This window comes from Scylla paramamosain, chromosome 19, assembly GCF_035594125.1.
Source record: "Scylla paramamosain isolate STU-SP2022 chromosome 19, ASM3559412v1, whole genome shotgun sequence".
Classification (NCBI taxonomy): domain Eukaryota; kingdom Metazoa; phylum Arthropoda; class Malacostraca; order Decapoda; family Portunidae; genus Scylla; species Scylla paramamosain.
Window position 1 is genome coordinate 4,895,060 of NC_087169.1, and position 20,664 is coordinate 4,915,723.

General features: G+C 47.6%; 1 protein-coding gene across 1 annotated transcript; it reads right to left on the reverse strand.

The window, feature by feature from the left end:
* Positions 1–14,382: 14,382 nt before the first annotated feature.
* On the reverse strand, positions 14,383–15,504 carry LOC135109448 (circumsporozoite protein-like). Its single transcript, XM_064020826.1, has 2 exons — positions 15,470–15,504; positions 14,383–15,007 (listed from the first exon to the last, which is right to left on the reverse strand). The coding sequence occupies exons 1-2, from the start codon at positions 15,502–15,504 to the stop codon at positions 14,383–14,385; spliced, it is 660 nt and encodes a 219-aa protein (XP_063876896.1).
* Positions 15,505–20,664: the final 5,160 nt, after the last annotated feature.

Sequence of the window (20,664 nt, forward strand, 5' to 3'; positions counted from 1 at the left end):
GGCTACATTAGGTTACAATGCGAATGAAAGAAAATATCAGAAATAAATAGTTACTAAGTACGAAATACTTGAATTGGTGTAACATATAGTTCTACACTTGAATGTTTGTAACAACGGCCTTCGATGCCTTTTCGTTCTTCCAGAGACATGGGAGGGATATTGTAATGAGAGGTGTCAGAGTAAGAAATTTCAGCAGTCGTGTTCCAAATCTAATGGTTAGCTCCTATCCTCTATTTTGTAATTTTGGTGTACTTTGAGTCCTTAGTACATTGTCATAGTTTGCATATTGATTGTCTAAAACTATTCTAAAGCATTGCTTTTGAATAATTTCAAGTGTGTGTATTATGCTTGAGTTAGTCCAGAATATCACACCTGTCGTAATAAACCAAACATAAAAGGTGAACATGGTGTGCATATTGAAACTGAACTGAACTAAAGAAAGATTTACCTGCTTTGGATATCATACTTCGAAGACAACCTCATATATGTACTTCTTCACGATCTTCCAAAACGGACGTGCCTCTGGTAATTTAAAGGACCTGAGTAGGTATTATTATAATTTTTCCTTGGAATAACCAATCTTTGTGGTATAGTATCTGACATGGACGCAGGAAGAGGCAGTAGACACCTGCGGAAACGATAATTACTCCCAGTGAGGTCTAAAGCACTGTTCAGGGGGTGCTGTGAACTTATCATTAAACCCATATGTGTCTCACAGCACAAGGGGGCAGTCACAGCCTGCCCTCTAAAGACAACTCTCTTCCTCCATACAAAACTACAAGCACCTAATAACACACACACCCTTCACTCAAAAATTTCAAAATCATCATGGCGACTCCTACACCAGTCTCGGAGTCCCCATCTGGGGAGGGGACCATAAATGTCCCCAGGTCGGACTGCCTTTCTGTCGACGACCCTAAGTGTCTTGACAAACCCCCTCAACTTTTTCTTCATTAACTTCTGCAACATTCGCGGTCTAAGATCTAATTTTCAATCTGTAGAAACCCACTTCTCCTCTTCTAAACCTCATCTTCTTTTCCTCACTGAAACTCAAGTGTCTAAGACAACTGACAGTAGCCCCTTTTTTGTTCCTTCCTACTTTCTCTATCCTCATTTTCGATCCAAAGCTGGATGTTGTGTTTATGTGCGCAGTGACTTAACCTGCTTTCGTGCCCACGCTCTTGAATCTTCCGAGTTTTCCATCATCTGGCTACGACTACTGAGTCACTCTCAAACAAAATTTATCTGTGCTGTATACGTCTCACCTAACTCCTCTGACTATAAGAAATTCTTAGACTACTTAACTTCCAAAGTGGAGCACATTCTGACCCTCTTCCCTTTTGCAGAGATCTCCATTCTTGGAGACTTCAATATTCCCCACCAGCTTTTGCTTTCCTCTCCCTTCACTAACCATCCTGGTGAACTAGCCTTCAACTTTGCTATCCTCCATGATCTAGAGTAACTGGTGCAACACCCTACTCGTATTACTGACCGTCTTGGAGATACGCCTAACATTCTCGCCACAATCTCATATGGTGCCTCTGGCGTTTTGCCTCTGCTAGTTGGGGGGGACCTGAGGAGGTATTATGCTGATTTTCCTTGGAATGACTACTGCTTCCGTGTCAGAGCGAATAACAGAGGTGATGATGTCTGGCATGGAGGCGTACATTCCTCACTCTTTTTCTCGACCTAAACCTTCCAAACCTTTGTTTAACACAGCTTGTTCTCGTGCTATACATGATAGAGAGTTTTCCCACAAAAGGTACTTAAGCCTTCCATCACCAGAATCTCATGCACTTTATATATCTGCCCGGAACCATGCCAAATCTGTTCTCCAACTGGCCAAAAAGTCCTTCATTAACAAAAAGTGTCAGAACCTTTCAAGATCTAACTCCCCTCGTGACTTCTGGCATCAAGCCAAAAATATCTTCAATAACTTTGCTTCTTCTTCTTTCCCTCCTTTATTTCAACCAGATAGCACCACTGCTATCACATCTATTTCTAAAGCTGAACTCTTCGCTCAAACCTTTGCTAAAAAACTCTACCTTGGACGATTCTGGGCTTGTTCCTCCCTCTCCTCCACCCGCTGACTACTTCATGCTACCTATTAAAATTCTTCGCAATGATGTTTACCATGCCCTTGCTGGCCTAAACCCTCGGAAGACTTATGGACCTGATGGGATCCCTCCTATTGTTTTCCGAGACTGTGCCTTCGTGCTTGCACCTTGCCTAGTCAAACTCTTTCAGCTCTGTCTGTCAACATCTACCTTTCCTTCTTGCTGGAAGTTTGCCTACATTCAGCCTGTTCCTAAAAAGGGTGACCGTTCTAATCCCTCAAACTTCCGTCCTATTGCTTTAATTTCCTGCCTATCTAAAGTTTTTGAATCCATCCTCAACAGGAAGATTCTTAAACATCTATCACTTCACAGCCTTCTATCTGATCGCCAGTATGGGTTCCTTCAAGGCCGCTCTACTGGTGATCTTCTGGCTTTCCTTACTGAATCTTGTCTTACTGAATTTTACTTATCTTGGTCATCCTCTTTTAGAGATTTTTGTGAAACTTTTGCTGTTGCCTTGGACATATCAAAAGCTTTTGATAGAGTATGGCACAAAGCTTTGATTTCCAAACTACCCTTCTACGGCTTCTATCATTCTCTCTGTAACTTTATCTCAAGTTTCCTTTCTGGCCGTTCTATTGCTGCTGTGGTACACGGTCACTGTTCTTCTCCTAAATCTATTGACAGTGGTGTTCTTCAGGGTTCTGTCCTGTCACCCACTCTCTTCTTATTATTCATTAATGATCTAAACCAAACTTCTTGTCCTATCCACTCCTACGCTGATGATACCACCCTGCACTTTTCCACGTCTTTTCATAGACGTCCAGCCTCTCAGGATGTAAACATTTCACGCAGGGAAGCCACAGAATGCTTGACTTCTCATCTTTCTAAAATTTCTGATTGGGGCAGGTCAAACCTGGTATTGTTCAATGCCTCAAAAACTCAATTCCTCCATCTATCAAATCGACACAACCTTCCAGACAACTATCCCCTCTTCTTCAAAGACACTCAACTGTCCCCCCATTCTACACTGAAGAACTCGGTCTGTCCTTTACTTATAATCGAACTGGAAACTTCACATCTCATCTCTAGCCAAAACAGCTTCTATAAAGTTAGGTGTTCTGAGACGTCTCTGCCAGTTTTTCTGACTCCCCCATCTGCTAACTCTGTACAAGGGCCTTATCCGTCCATGTATGGAGTATGCTTCACATGTCTGGGGGGGTTCCACTCATACTGCTCTTCTAGACAGGGTGGAATCAAAAGCTTTTCGTCTCGTCAACTCCTCTCCTCTAACTGACTGTCTTCAGCCTCGCTCTCATCGCTGCAATGTTGCATCTTTAGCTGTCTTCTACCGCTATTTTCATGCTAACTGCACCCTCCTCCTCTTTCTCTCACCCCTATTCTGTCCACCTCTCTAACGCAAGAGTTAACCAGTATTTTCAATCATTCATCCCTTTCTCTGGTAAACTCTGGAACTCCCTGCCTGCTTCTGTATTTCCATCTTCCTATGACTTGAATTTCTTCAAGAGGGAGGTTTCAAGACACTTATCCTTTAATTTTTGACTACATCTTTTGATCCTTTTTATGGGACTGGCATTTCAGTGGGCATTTTTTTTATCGGATTTTTGTTGCCCTTGGTCAGTGTCCCTCCTACATAAAAAAAAAAAAAAAAAACATTCCCCACTCTTTCTCTAGACCTTAACCTTCGAAATCTTGGTTTAATACACGCTGTTCTTGTGATATAAATGATAGAAGTGGCCCACAAAAGGTACATGAACGTTCCATCATCTGAATCACATGCATTCTATATTTCTACCCTGAGTCATGCCAAGTCTGTTCTCCAACTAGCCAAAACTCCTTCATTAAAAGAAAGTTCTTTTTTTTTTTTTTTTTTAAATATCTAACTACTATCATGTTTTCTGGCACCTAGCCAGAAACATCTCCTGTGTGTTTTCTTCTTCATCTGTCCGTCCTTTATTTCAACCTGATGGCATCACTGCCATCTCATATATTTCTAAAGCTGAACCCTTCGCTCAAAACTTTATCAAAAGCTCTTCCTTGGATGATTCAGTGCTTCTTCCTCCCTCTCCTCCACCAACCGACTATTTCATGTTGCCCATTAAGATCCTTCACAGTGTTGCTTTCCATGTCCTCACTGGCCTTAACCCTCGGAAGGTTTATGAGCCTGATGGGATCCCTCCTATTAATCTCCGAAACTGTGCTTCCACCTTGATTTTGTCAAACTCTTCCTTCTCCGTTTACCAACATGTACCTTTTCTTCTTGGTTGAAGTTTGCCTACATTTAGCTAGTTCCTAAAACGGTTGACCACTGTAATCTCTCACGCTACCGTCCTATTGCTATAATTTCCTGCTTCTCTATTTTATTTATTTATTTTTTTATCTATCCTCAACAGGAAGATTCTAAACATCTTTAATTTTACAACCTTATATCTGATTAACAGTATGGGTTCTGTCGAGGCTGCTTTATTGGTGATCTGGCTCTCCTTACTGAGTCTTGATGATCCTCTTTTAGGGATTTTGGTGAAACTTTTGCTGTTCCCTTAGACATATCAAAACTTTTTGTAGTGTCACAAAGCTTTGATTTCCAAATTACTCTCTTATAGCTTCTATCCTTCTCTCTCTAACTTCATTTTATCTTTCCTCTCGTACCGTTCTATTACCGGGGTAGTAGACGGTCAATGTTCTTCAAAGTCTATCAACGGTGGTGTTCTTCAGGGTTCTGTCCTGTCACCCGCCTTTTTCCTATTATTCATCAATGATCTTCTAAACAAAACTTCTTGCCCTATCCACTCCAACTCTGATGATACCGCCCTGCACTTTTCCATGTCTTTTCGTAGACGTCCAACCTTTAAGGAAGAAAACGGAAGCTACAGAATTCCTGCCTTCTGATTTAAAACAAAATATATATATATGACTGGGTTAGAACAAATTTAGTAATGCTTTTTGCCTAAAGAAACTCGATTTCTCCATCAGTCAACTCGACACAACTCAGAAACTCCCTCCCTGCATCTGTATTTCTTCCTATGACTTGGACTCTTTCAAGAGTGAGGTTTCAAGACACTATCTGATGTCGCCTTGTGAGCTAGCATTTCAGTGAGGCTTTTTTTTTATACAAATTTTTTTTTTTTTTTCCCAATGACATTAAAAGAAAAAAAAACAAGTTAGTGATGAGTTGGTTGTGACTCTTTAAAGCTTATAGGTAAGCATTTTTTATTTAGTTTGAGCTGTGGTTAAACTATTTATTTATTTATTTATTTTTTTATGGGGGATAAAGCATTACTTCACATTTGAGGTGATTAAGGATAATTTTATGTTTCACATTGTAGTGTAAGCTCATTTAGTGCTTCTTTCATCGTGAATACACTATTATTCACATTCACAAATACAGCTAGGGTGATCTATATATTTGATAAGTATGTTAGTATTTCAGCAAATATTGTTTACGGTAACAAGAAATATTACTGGACCTAAATGAGTACCCTATGGTACATCACATCTTCTTTTTTGCCAGTCAAAATTTGGAAGCCAAAATTTGGTTACATAACCTTTTAACCTTTTGTTTCCAATCTGAAAGGAAGCTTGCAACAAATACCAGCAATGATGGACGGCAACAAAGAAGAGTCTACCAACTCTGTCAGCATCGACATTTCCTTCCTCATTGATGTTTGACTACATTCAGCATGTTCCTAAAAAAGATGTTTACTCTAACCTTCAAAGTACCATCCTACTTCTTTTGCTTTATATATATATATATATATATATATATATATATATATATATATATATATATATATATATATATATATATATATATATATATATATATATATATATATATATATATATATATATATATATTTTTTTTTAGAAGGAACACCGGGCAAAAGCAGCATAAATAAAAAACATAATAAAAAAAATAAAACAAAAGGCAACTGAGACGCCGGTCCCGAATAGGGTCCGAAGTGGTGGTCAAAAATTAAAGGATAAGTGTCTTGAAACCTCCCTCTTGAAGGAGATCAAGTCAAAGAAAGGTGGAAATATAGAAGCAGGAAGGAAGTTCCAGAGTTTACCAGAGGAAGGCATGAATGACTGGGAATACCGGTTAACTCTTGCATTAGAGAGGTGGACAGAATTGGGGTGAGAGAAAGAAAAGTCTTTTCCACCGAGGCCGCGGAAGGAGGGGAAGCATGCAGTTAGCAAGATCAGAATAGCAGTTAGTAAGAAAATAGCGATAGAAGATACCAAGAGATGCAACATTCCCGCGATGAAAAAGAGGCTGAAGACAGTCATTTAGAGGAGAGGAATTGATGAGACGAAAAACTTTTGATTCCATCCTGCCTAAATGAGCAGTATGAGTGGAACCCCCCTTAGTCATGTGAAGCATAATCTATACATGGACGGATAAGGAACTTGTACATAGTTAGCAGCTGGGAGGGGAAAGGGGTATGAGAAAAACTGGCGGAGACGTTCATAGAAGCTGCTTTGGCTAAGGATGGGATGTGAAATTTCCAGTTTAGATTTTAAGAGAAGGATTGACCGAGGATATTCAGTGTAAAAGAGGGGGCCAGTTGAGTGTCAATGAAAAAGAGGGGATAGTTGTCTGGAACGTTGTGTCTAGTTTATAAATGGAGGAGTTGAGTTTTTAAAGGCATTGAATAATACAAATTTTACTCTGCCACAATCAGAAATTCTAGAGAGATCAAAAGTCAGGCTTCCCTGCGTGAATTGTTTACATCCTGAAGGGGTGGACATCTGTGAAAAGACGTAAAAAGTGCAGGATTGGATAGGGCAAGAGTTTGGTTTAAAAGATCATTGATGAATAATAGGAAGAGAGTGAGTGATAGGATATAACCCTGAGGAACACCACAGTGACCATCTACCACATCAGCAATAGAACTGTCAGAAAAGAAACTTAAGATGAAGTTACAGAGAAAAGGATAGAAGGCGTAGGAGGGTAGTTTGGAAATTATTGCTTTATGCCAGACTCTATCAAAAGCTTTTGATATCTCTAAGGCAACAGCAAACGTTTCACCAAATTCTCTAAAAGATAACCAAGACTCAGTAAGGAAAACTAGAAGATCATTAGTAGAGCGGCCTTGACGGGACCCATACTGGCGATCAGAGAGAAGATTGTGAAGTGACAGAGTTGAGCGCTGTATTTCTTGGTGGACTTGTTTCCACGTGATGCAGTGTGTAAGCGCTCTTCTGATGTACACGTGCTGCAGTTCTTACACACTGCAGCACGTGGAAACAAGTCCACCAAGAAATACAGCGCTCAACTCAAGTCCTCATAAACAACAATTTCAGTGAAAAGGACATCAACCGCCTAGTAAAGAAAATTGTCGACAGCTGGCATAACAAGAAACAACAAGAGGATAAGAAAGGGAACATCAACATCTTCTATAAAGCAACTTTCTCTACCGCCTACGAAGAAGAGAGGGCCATCACGCAGATTGTGAAGAGGAACATCAAGCCTTCCGACCCTGACAAACAAGTTAAACTGATGATTTATTACAACACCAAGAAAACCAGCCATCTTCTTCTAAAAAATAACCCCTCAAAAGAGAAAGAGAGCCTTCAGAAGTCACATGTCATATATAGGTTTACATGTAACCAAGGAAACTGTGAAGTCCTTCCCTCCACCTATGTTGTGCACCTATGATGTGCTGGACTCGCCTCAAAGGTCTCGGAATTTCCGTACCTACCTACTGACTCGTTATCTTGTCTGTGTCGAGCCTTCCTTGGCCATGGCTTTCTCTGGGGTGTACAAAGCGAAGCGTTTTATTCAGGACGGTGAACCCATCAATCGCATCGTCATCACCTGGAGCCTTCCTGAGCCCCCGCCGCCCTTTTGACTCTCTTCCCAGCCTTCCGCCATGCGAAGTACGCAGGATGAAGGATGAGCAGCCCTGGTGCTTTAGGTGCTGGGACCTCGGCCACATCTCGCGCTACTGTTCCCGTCCTGAGAAGTGCGCCTGGTGTTCTGGCCAGCATCACTCCCTCGCCTGCCCTCATCTGTCCCAGCCTCCCTCTACTGGCCCCGCACCAGTCTCACAGGACTCTGAGTCAACGGTACAGGGATCAGACACACCTACAGCAGATACCTCGAAGTGGAAGTGCCCTCGCTGCCGTTAGCCAGGCGTTAACGTCTGGCATGTGTGTTTAAGGCGCCCCGCCACCTCCGCCGCGCCTACCACCTCGGCTCCGCCTTCCGCCCCACAGTCTGCTCAGCGCGCGTCCGTTCCTCAGCAGGCCTCCTCCCCGCCGGTGACGGACGCTGGTTTGGTGGCTCCTGAGGTTGCCTCTCTTAAGGCTGCTGTGGAGTCGATGACATCTCAATGTTCCTCGTATGCTGCTCGTTTCGAGGCCATTGAACGCAGAATGGAGGGATTCGCCAGCCAGCATGCTGATATGAACACCAAGGTTTCTGCTATGATGGACGCGCTCCAAGCACTTACCGTCACCGTCACTACCCTCGCTGGCAAGGTTGACTCCCTCGCCACACACCTCGAATGGCCACGCCTCCCATTCGTCCTCCTCTGGTCGCGCCAAGCTAAAGAGTAATAATAGATAGCCAGCCACAGCTTCACGTCCTCTCCTGGAATGCTTGCGGCCTCACTCATTGCCTTAAACAGTCTGCCCTCAAAAGTTACGCGCAGCAGCATCATCCTGATATTATTTTAATTCAAGAGGCTTTTTGTTGGCCATCCTGTGGCACAAAGGGGTGCGCCGCCGTCGCTTCGTGCCTACATTCCCTACGTTTATCATGCTCGGAATGGTCTCATCACCTACGTTCACTCTGCTGTACGGCACAGGCTACTCCGGTGCTCTACACATGATGACACGACCTTCCAACTGCTTGAGGTGGTAGCGGGCGCTGGTACGATTTGGCTGTGCAATGTCTATGTGGCTCCAGGCCGGATAGACACTGCTGTTCTCCCCACTCCAAGTGTTCAAGGCACCATTTATATGGGTGACTTTAACGCCCGGCATCCTGCGCTGGGTGACATCTCTCCGACACCGAATCGCAACGGGACACGCCTAGAGGAATGGCTGCATCGTTACCGGCTAACACGATGGGATACTGGCGGTGCCATGCACTCAAGAGGAGGCACTTTTGACCACATCTTGACTCAGGGCCTGGTGACGTCCAATGTCACTTGCTCCTCTGTGCCCATACTGTTTTCTGACCATCTTGCCCTCGCCCTCCATTTGTTTGTCCCAGCCGTCCCTCCCCACCTCCACCGTCGCATCCGCATTACCATTCCTCCTAAGGAGGAGGCAGTAGACACCTGCCGAAACGATAATTACTTCCAGTGAGGTCTAAAGCACTGTTCAGGGGGTGCTGTGAACTTATCATTAAACCCAGCTGTGACCTCACTGAATGTTTCCCTTTGTGTCTCACAACACAAGGGGGTAGTCACAGCCTGCCCTCTAAAGACAACTCTCTTCCTCCACACAAAACTACAAGCACCTAATAACACACACACCCTTCACTCAAAAAATTTTAAAATCATGGCGACTCCTACACCAGCCTCGGAGTCCCCATCTGGGGAGGGGACCATAAATGTCCCCAGGTCGGACTGCCTTTCCGTCGACGACCCTAAGTGTCTTGACACCCCCCTCAACTTTTTCTTCATTAACTTCTGCAACATTCGCGGTCTAAGATCTAATTTTCAATCTGTAGAACACCACCTCTCCTCTTCTAAACCTCATCTTCTTTTCCTCACTGAAACTCAGGTGTCTGAGGCAACTGACAGTAGCCCCTTTTCTGTTCCCTCCTACTTTCTCTATCCTCATTTTCGATCCAAAGCTGGATGCTGCGTTTATGTGCGCAATGACTTAACCTGCTCTCGTGCCCACGCTCTTGAATCTTACGAGTTTTCCACCATCTGGCTACGACTACAGAGTCATTCTCATACTAAATTTATCTGTGCTGTATACCTCTCTCCTAACTCCTCTGACTATAAGAAATTCTTTGACTTAACTTCCAAAGTGGAGCACATTCTGACCCTCTTCCCTTTTGCAGAGATCTCCATTCTTGGAGACTTCAATGTTCACCACCAGCTTTGGCTTTCCTCTCCCTTCACTGACCATCCTGGTGAACTAGCCTACAACTTTACTATCCTCCATGACCTAGAGCAATTGGTGCAACACCCTACTCGTATTCCTGACCGTCTTGGAGATACGCCCAACATTCTTGACCTTTTCCTGACCTCTAATCCTTCTGCTTATGCTGTCACCCTTTCTTCTCCGTTGGGCTCCTCCGATCACAATCTCATATCTTTATCTTGTCCTATCACTCCAATCCCTCCTCAGGATCCCCCTAAGCGAAGGTGCCTCTGGCGTTTTGCCTCTGCTAGTTGGGGGGACCTGAGGAGGTATTTTGCTGATTTTCCTTGGAATGACTACTGCTTCCGTGTCAGAGACCCGTCTTTGTGTGCTGAGCGCATAACAGAGGTGATAGTGTCTGGCATGGAGGCGTACATTCCTCACTCTTTTTCTCGTCCTAAACCTTCTAAACCTTGGTTTAACACAGCTTGTTCTCGTGCTATACATGATAGAGAGGTGGCCCACAAAAGGTACTTAAGCCTTCCTTCACCAGAATCTCATGCACTTTATATTTCTGCCCGGAACCATGCCAAGTCTGTTCTCCAACTAGCCAAAAACTCCTTCATTAACAGAAAATGTCAAAACCTTTCAAGATCTAACTCCCCTCGTGATTTCTGGCATCTAGCCAAAAATATCTCCAATAACTTTGCTTCTTCTTCTTTCCCTCCTCTACTTCAACCAGATGGCACCACTGCTATCACATCTATTTCTAAAGCTGAACTCTTTGCTCAAACCTTTGCTAAAAACTCTACCTTGGACGATTCTGGGCTTGTTCCTCCCTCTCCTCCACCCTCTGACTACTTCATGCCTCGTATTAAAATTCTTCGTAATGATGTTTTCCATGCCCTCGCTGGCCTAAACCCTCGGAAGGCTTATGGACCTGATGGGGTCCCTCCTATTGTTCTCCGAAACTGTGCCTCCGTGCTTGCACCTTGCCTAGTCAAACTCTTTCAGCTCTGTCTGTCAACATCTACCTTTCCTTCTTGCTGGAAGTTTGCCTACATTCAACCTGTTCCTAAAAAGGGTGACCGCTCTAATCCCTCAAACTACCGTCCTATTGCTTTAATTTCCTGCTTATCTAAAGTTTTTGAATCTATCCTCAACAGGAAGATTCTTAAACATCTATCACTTCACAACCTTCTATCTGATCGCCAGTATGGGTTCCGTCAAGGCCGCTCTACTGGTGATCTTCTGGCTTTCCTTACTGAGTCTTGGTCATCCTCTTTTAGAGACTTTGGTGAAACTTTTGCTGTTGCCTTGGACATATCAAAAGCCTTTGATAGAGTCTGGCACAAAGCTTTGATTTCCAAACTACCCTCCTACGGTTTCTATCCTTCTCTCTGTAACTTCATCTCAAGTTTCCTTTCTGACCGTTCTATTGCTGCTGTGGTAGACGGTCACTGTTCTTCTCCTAAATCTATTAACAGTGGTGTTCCTCAGGGTTCTGTCCTGTCACCCACTCTCTTCTTATTATTCATTAATGATCTTCTAAACCAAACTTCTTGTCCTATCCACTCCTTTGCTGATGATACCACCCTGCACTTTTCCACGTCTTTTCATAGACGTCCAACCCTTCAGGAGGTAAACATATCACGCAGGGAAGCCACAGAACGCCTGACTTCTGATCTTTCTAAAATTTCTGATTGGGGCAGAGCAAACTTGGTATTGTTCAGTGCCTCAAAAACTCAATTCCTCCATCTATCAACTCGACACAATCTTCCAGACAACTATCCCCTCTTCTTCAATGACACTTAACTGTCCCCCTCTTCTACACTGAACATCCTCGGTCTGTCCTTTACTTATAATCTGAACTGGAAACTTCACATCTCATCTCTAGCTAAAACAGCTTCTATGAAGTTAGGTGTTCTGAGACGTCTCCGCCAGTTTTTCTCACCCCCCCCAGCTGCTAACTCTGTACAAGGGCCTTATCCGTCCATGTATGGAGTATGCTTCACATGTCTGGGGGGGTTCCACTCATACTGCTGTTCTAGACAGGGTGGAATCAAAAGCTTTTCGTCTCATCAACTCCTCTCCTCTAACTGACTGTCTTCAGCCCCTCTCTCACCGTTGCAATGTTGCATATCTAGCTGTCTTCTACCGCTATTTTCATGCCAACTGCTCTTCTGATCTTGCTAACTGCATGCCTCCCCTCCTTCCGCGGCCTCGCTGCACAAGACTTTCTTCTTTCTCTCACTCCTATTCTGTCCACCTCTCTAACGCAAGAGTTAACCAGTATTCTCAATCATTCATCCCTTTCTCTGGTAAACTCTGGAACTCCTTGCCTGCTTCTGTATTTCCACCTTCCTATGACTTGAATTCCTTCAAGAGGGAGGTTTCAAGACACTTATCCACCAATTTTTGACCACTGCTTTGACCCTTTTAAGGGACTGGCATTTCAGTGGGCATTTTTTTTTATTAGATTTTTGTTGCCCTTGGCCAGTATCCTTCCTACATAAAAAAAAAAAAAGTACTGCCCAACGTGTGTCTATTACATGTCATCCGCCCTTCCTACATTTCCTTTGACCTCTTCTGAAGACTTGTACTCCTCCATTGTCACCTCAACACACTTCTTTTATGACCACTATGTACGCAAGCTGCATGTCAAGCGTCGTCCGCGATTTTCAGCATGGACACTGGATCACCGTATTACCATGGCAGAGAAAAAGACGAGAGAGGATGGCCTTTCCTTCCAAACTCACCCCTCCCCGGAGAATCTGCGGGGAGGTATCAGATGTCCAGGAACAAGCTCGTGGCCCTCCAGCAATGTGTCCTCACCGAGTCTTGGCACCAGTTTACCAACAGCATCACCCACCGGGCAAGTGTGGCATCTCATTAATACAGTTGTGAGGAAGAAAACACAGCGGTCTCCATGATAGTCCAGCTCAGTACGCTCAAGATCTTCTTAATGGCTGGTGTGAGCAGTCACGTGCACAAAACCTTCCCCAGCATATTCATGATGCTCTCGCCTCTAATGACACTCTCCGCACCCTCCGTCTGATGGGTGCTTTGTTGCAACCAGACGAAGAGGATGACAGACCCATCACTGAAAGTGAACTTAATCGTGCCCTCTCTCGGGGCAAGGCATCAGCCCCAGGGGAAGACGGCATCACTTACTCTGTTCTCAGGCTTCTTTAGAAAGTTTCTGGCAATCCTCTTCTCCGGCTGTATAACGTCTGTTTTCGACAGAGATGTGTGCCGCACGCCTGGACCTTCAGTATCATCATACCGATTCCAAAGCCCAGCACGGACAAATTCAGGCCTATATCACTTACATCCTGCTTTAATAAGGTGATGGAGAGCGTCCTCCTCAATCGGCTGATGCTTCGGCTTGAGAGCAAGTTATCTCCCAGACTCTACGGCTTCCTTCCTCAGTGTAGTACGTACCATTGCCCCGTGGAGTTGTACGGTCGCCTCACCCCAACTAATGTTGTCGCTTTCATAGATCGGAAGAGTGCCTTCGATGTCGCCAACAGGGAGGTCATTCTCGACCAGCTCGTGGACTTCGGAGTTACGGGCAACCTCCTGGGGTAAGCGGAAGTACCTGCGTAACAGAACCTCCCGTGTTTTTTCAAGGGTGCGAGCAGTACAGTTCAGAAGTTTGAGCTTGGTACTCCTCAAGGTGGCGTTCTTAGCCCATTCCTTTTTAATATCTTGATGCACCGTATGTTTTCCTTACTTCCTGACGTCCCTGGCATCACAGTCACCTGTTATGCAGATGACATTTGCATCACGCGCATACACCAGCAGTCCTACAGCATTTCCTCCACTCGTTCTCTATCACGTCCTCCTTGTGTGGCCTCATTGTAGCGGGACACAAGTCACCGCTCCCTGCACTCCGTTTTCTATTTCATTATCACCCTTCCGTTTTCACTCTCTCTACTGCACACGCTCTTGTCTTTCATCTCTTTTTCATCACTTCTCTTACTTGTCACATTCTGTGCACGCTCTTTTACACGTGTATTACACATCTTTTCAACACATCTTACTACTCCTTTCTTCACACAGGCATACACACACACATACACTCTTTTTTTCCATAATTTTGTATGTGTCGTTTGCTGTGTTTAGTGATTGTTATATATATAGTTCATATTTTTTGTTGAATAAACAGAGAATACCCAAGCTGTTTCTTTTGCCAGAGCTACAATGTTGTGACACTGGAAACTGTTACCCCTTAAAGGACTAAACACTGCTATGACCAAGAGACATAGTTGGGAGCCTGAACTTCTCGCTTGAGCGACTTCCGGGCGGCCAAGTAGCACTTCACCTTCGCTACAATTGGTGACCCCGTTGTTCCGGAGTGAGCAGCCAAGTCCACCCTGCTGCTATCCTCCGACCACCCGGCCAAGGCGATGAGGTCGGCTACGAGCGGATCTTCCGGCAGCTGCCCCTTCGCCGGTGTCGCCGCTTCCAGCAGCAGACCCCGGCTGGCTGCCCCTTCGCCGGTGTCGCCGCTTCCAGCAGCAGACCCCCGGCTGGCCGCCACCCCGCCGGTGTCGCCGCCTCCAGCAGCAGACCCCGGCCCCCGACGCAGCCTGGCCGCCACCCCGCCGGTGTCGCCGCCTCCAGCAGCAGACCCCGGCCCCCGACGCAGCCTGGCCGCCACCCTGCCGGTGTCGCCGCCTCCAGCAGCAGACCCCGGCCCCCAACGCAGCCTGGCCGCCACCCCCCCGTATGCCGCCCCAAGCCGCCCGTATGCCGCCCTCACGGCGCCCCACCCCGCGGCACTCTCCAGCTGGCCCTCGCCACTGGCCGGCAGTCTCTCCCAGTCGCGGATGCTCCTCCACGTAACTTCTGCCGGCCCCTCCAGTTTCCTGCTGTTACCTGGAGCCCTCGCCACTGGCCAGCAGTCTCTCCCAGTCGCGGACGCTCCTCCACGTAACTTCTGCCGGCCCCTCCAGTTTCCTGCTGTTACCTGGAGCCCTCGCCACTGGCCAGCAGTCTCTCCCAGTCGCGGACGCTCCTCCACGTAACTTCTGCCGGCCCCTCCAGTTTCCTGCTGTTACCTGGAGCCCTCGCCACTGGCCAGCAGTCTCTCCCAGTCGCGGACGCTCCTCCACGTAACTTCTGCCGGCCCCTCCAGTTTCCTGCTGTTACCTGGAGCCCTCGCCACTGGCCAGCAGTCTCTCCCAGTCGCGGACGTTCCTCCACGTAACTTCTGCCGGCCCCTCCAGTTTCCTGCTGTTACCTGGAGCCCTCGCCACTGGCCAGCAGTCTCTCCCAGTCGCGGACGCTCCTCCACGTAACTTCTGCCGGCCCCTCCAGTTTCCTGCTGTTACCTGGAGCCCTCCCACTTGCCGCGTCCCGCCTCCATCTACAGCTCATCATAGGGGATTACCTACGGTCCATCGCCCAGGATTAACACTGTCATCCGTGGATTACTTACAGTGCGGTGCCAAGGATAACGTACAGTTCGTTCAGTGGTGAGTGCAGTGCCAAGGATAACGTACAGTTCGTTCAGTGGTGAGTGAAGTGACATTGCCCAAATTCGGCATCTCTCACCGCTGTGGCACCCGGTCACACCGGCGCCTCACGCCTTCACTCCTCACCGCTGTGGCTCCCGGACTTTCCGGCGCCTGTAGTGTACTTTACACAGTCACGTGGTGGTCCACTCAGCACAATGCCTGATGACGTCGACTCCGTAGCCTTCAGTGCTCCTCCGTTCATCAGCCAGGACCCTTCCACGTGGTTCTCCATCCTGGAATGTAACTTCAAAGCTTCCAAGATAACAGTGAGTCTAACCAAGTTCGTGAAGGCCTCTACAGTACTACCAGCTGACGTTCTTTCACAAGTTGCTGATGTCGTCAGTGCTGCCAGCACTTCTGCTTCGCCCTATGAAGACCTGAAAGCTGCTGTTCAGCAACGCCTACAATCTACAGTGTCGAGGCGCCTCCAGGAGCTTCTGTCACAAGAAGAACTTGGTGGTGAAAGGCCCACAGACCTTCTTCGCCGCATGAGGAAGCTGCTTGGCGACAAGTACCCCTCCTTCGACAAGGAACTCTTCTTACAGCTGTTCTACCAACGCCTGCCTCCTGACACTCAACGCTGCCTCTTCACTGTCAAGAACAAGCTCTCAGTAGACGAGCTTGCCACTCTCGCCGATGAATTCATGGCTACCCTTCCACAAGGTCAACCAGCTGCAGTAGCCTCCATCTCAGCAGAAGACAGTACCAAGCAACTTGCTGAGCTCGTCTCACAGCTTAGCCTTGAAGTGAGAGATCTTCGGAGAGAGGTCAGAGAACGCTCATACTCACGTTCGCGTTCTTCCTCCAGACACCACTTCCGGCGCCGCCAGCGTTCAAAGACTAAGACGCCGGAGACTTCTGGTTTCTGCTACTACCATGAAGAGTTCGGGAAAGACGCAAGAAATTGCAAGGCTCCCTGTACCTTCGCCAAGTCTTTAAACCCCAACAGCGAGCACTAGCGGCGCATAGTGTTCGCGACACCTCGTCTGCGCTACTGAAGTTGTATGACCCTCTCTCCCGGACCAAGTTCCTCATCGACTCTGGTGCAGACGTCAGTATTCTCCCTGTCCCTGGTGTAGACCGGACGTTGCCTCCCCTCCTTCACCTTCACGCCGCCAATGGTACGGAGGTTCCTGTGTACACGCGACGCACCTTGCAACTTCACCTGAACCTCCGCCGTACCTTCGAGTGGACGTTCTACGTAGCAGCTGTCACGCAACCAATTCTAGGTGCTGACTTCCTCCGACACTTCGGTCTCCTAGTGGACATCAAGGGTCGGAAGCTGCTCGATCCTCTCACCTCAGTCACGACAAAGGGACAGGTCACTCATGGTGATGGCACACAGATCTCCCTCGTCAAGGCAGACCACCAGTTCTCCTCCCTGCTGAAGTCCTTCCCTACGCTGACGCAGCCGTACTCAGCCAGCAAGCCGGTCACACACCACGTCTCGCACCACATCGAGACCAAGGGACCTCCTACCCACGCCAAGGCCCGCCGCCTAGCTCCAGAGCGCGCCAGACAAGCCAAGGCAGAGTTCGAGTCCCTCATTCAGCAAGGCATCATACGGCCCAGCTCCAGCAACTGGTCTTCCGCTCTCCACATCGTGCCTAAGAAAAATGGCGAACTACGACTATGTGGAGACTACCGCGCTCTCAACTCGCGCACCGTCGAGGACAGGTACCCAGTGCGTAACATCCAGGAGTTCTCTTCTCAGCTCTCCGGATGCACCTACTTCTCGAGGATCGACCTTGTGAAAGCCTTTCACTACATCCCGTCCATCCAGCGGACATTCCGAAGACTGCTCTCATTACACCCTTCGGATTGTTCGAGTACGTCAGGATGCCCTTTGGTTTGAGGAATGCCGCTCAAACCTTCCAACGCTTCATTGACGAAGTCCTTCGAGGTCTCCCCTTTTGCTTCGCGTACATCGACGACCTCCTCATCGCCAGTCCTGACGCAGAAACGCACCAACAGCACCTCCAGCAAGTACTCACCCGTTTGCAAGACTACGGGGTGCAAGTCAACGTCGACAAGTCTGTGTTTGGGGTCCCCTCCATCACCTTCCTTGGCCACACTGTCTCCTTGGAAGGCATCACTCCACTGCAAGAAAAGTGCGAGTCCATCCAGAACTTCCCCAAGCCTACAACACAGCGCCAACTCAAGCAATTCCTGGGGATGCTGAACTACTACAACCGCTTCATCCCCAGCTGCTCACTACTTCTTCAGCCCCTCTACGCAATGATCAAGCCTTGCAAGAGAGGACAGTCCATCTCCTTAGTCTGGAGCAAAACAAGCTCTCAGCTCCGTCTCACCTCTCAGCTTCCCTGCCCCAGATGCCATCATCTCTATCGCCACAGACGCTTCTGACATCGGCATCGGAGCAGTTCTACAGCAGTATGTCGACGGAGGTTGGAAACCGCTCTCTTTCTTCTCAAAGAAATTTAACAAGGCGGAATCCAAGTACAGTACTTACGACAGGGAACTTCTCGCCATCTACAAGGCCATCAGGCGTTTCCGGTACTTCGTGGAAGGTCGCAACTTCCATGTATACACCGACCACAAGCCACTCACTTCGAAGTCCCTGCACATCAAGACCTCCTGTTCACCGCGACAACTGCGTCACATCGACTTCATCTCACAGTTCACCACGGATTTGCGCTACGTCAAAGGTGAACACAACGCCCCAGCTGATGCTCTCTCGCGCAACATCTCTGCTGTGTCATCTTCTCCCATCGACTACACTGCCATCGCTGCTGACCAGGCCAACGATGAAGAGCTGCGGCAACTCCAAGACAACCCCGCACTACAGATGAAGAAGATACAACTCCCAGGAACCACAGTGCACGTTTACGCTGATACTTCCACCGATTCCTGTCGGCCCTACCTGCCGAAGACCCACCGGTATCGTGTTTTTCGTCAGCTGCACGACCTCTCCCACCCTGGCATCCGAGCATCTCAGCAGATGATGACCTCACGCTTCATCTGGTCTGGCATCAACAAAGACGTCAGGCTGTGGACCCGCACATATGTCAAGTGCCAAGCCTCCAAGGTGTGGCGACACACACGCTCTCCTGCGGCCGCCTTCACTCCAGTCTCTTCACGGTTCGACCACGTGCATGTCGACCTCGTTGGACCACTACCCTACTCTGACGGTTACCGGTACCTTCTCACCTGCGTCGACCGCTTCACACGCTGGCCGGAAGCTGCACCTTTGGCTGACATCACAACGGACTCCGTCGCACGTGCCTTCATCACTACTTGGATCTCCAGGTTCGGTGTCCCTCTCAGCCTCACTTCTGACCGTGGCAGCCAGTTCGAGTCCAGTATGTGGAACAAGGTGATGTCACTACTAGGCATCCAACGCTTCAGGACAGCCAGTTACCACCCGCAGGCAAACGGCACCGTTGAGAGATTCCACCGTCAGCTGAAGTCTTCCTTAGTTGCCTCTGCCACACGTGCAGACTGGTCCCACGCACTTCCTCTCGTCCTCCTTGGTATACGGACATCACTAAAGGAAGACCTACACCACTCCTCCGCCGAGCTCGTTTATGGTACCAAGCTCAGGCTACCTGGCGAACTCCTAACTCTTGCACCTCGCTCTACTCCTTGCAGCGTTCAGGACTTTGCAGCCAACCTCTCTGACTTCATGCAGCGTCTGCAGCCTGTCCAGCCTCGCACGTCTCCCTCCAAGACTTTTGTCAGCCAGGATCTGGACACTTGCACGCACGTGTTCGTCAGGGTTGACGCTGTGAAGAAGCCCCTGCAGCAGCCCTACCAAGGCCCCTTCAAAGTCCTGAGCAGGAGGAGAAAGACGGTCACTGTGGACAAGGATGGTAAGGCTGACACCATCTCCATCGACCGAGTCAAGCCTGCCTACCTCCTTCACAGTGACCCGGCCATCATCAACACCATCGGCCAGAACGTCGCCACCAACACCACTCAACACAAGAAGACGGTTACGTTCCTCCTACCTCGTCACTAGGGGGGGGGAATACTGTAGCGGGACACAAGTCACCGCTCCCTGCACTCCGTTTTCTATTTCATTATCACCCTTCCGTTTTCACTCTCTCTACTGCACACGCTCTTGTCTTTCATCTCTTTTTCATCACTTCTCTTACTTGTCACATTCTGTGCACGCTCTTTTACACATGTATTACACATCTTCTCAACACATCTTACTACTCCTTTTCTTCACACAGACATACACACACACATACACTCTTTTTTTCCATAATTTTGTATGTGTCGTTTGTTGTGTTTAGTGATTGTTATATATATTGTTCATATTTTTTGTTGAATAAACAGAGAATACCCAGGTTAAGTTTCCTTTGCCAGAGCTACAATGTTGTGACACTGGAAACTGTTACCCCTTAAAGGACTAAACACTGCTATGACCAAGAGGCATAGTTGGGAGCCTAAACTTCTCGCTTGAGCGATTTCCGGGCGGCCAAGTAGCACTTCACCTTCGCTACATCATCATTTCCCCAGAAAAAAAAAAAAAAACCGTATTTTTACTCTTCGGAACCCGAGATCCCTCCCAGCCTTTACCGTGGGGCACAGTGTCATCCCTGTGTGCATCCCTTGGTGCGCCTGTGAGAATCAGCGAGCGTCAGCGAGTTCATCCTGTGGTTCGTGATCTCCTGACTCGGCTGCAGTTACGCCTGAGTCCTCTTCGGTGGCTCCTTAATAATGCTACTGGTGTCTCCATCCTCGTGGCCAGGACGATTTACACGGCCTACATTAGATCAGTTGTTGACTATCTCTCCACTGCGCTTGTGCAGCTGCCCAAATCTACACTGGAGCCTCTGGAAAAATTCCAGAACACAGTCATGAGACTCATCTTAGGCTGTCCCATGTCCACCAGGATAGTCAACATGCTGCATGAGCTTGACCTCTCGTCACTAATTGAAAGAATCCATGCAAATGTCACCTATTTCACCGTCAAGTGCCTCCTTTTTCCCCCATCTCTCCTGTCACTATTCGCAAGTCATCAGGACCTTCCTTCAGCC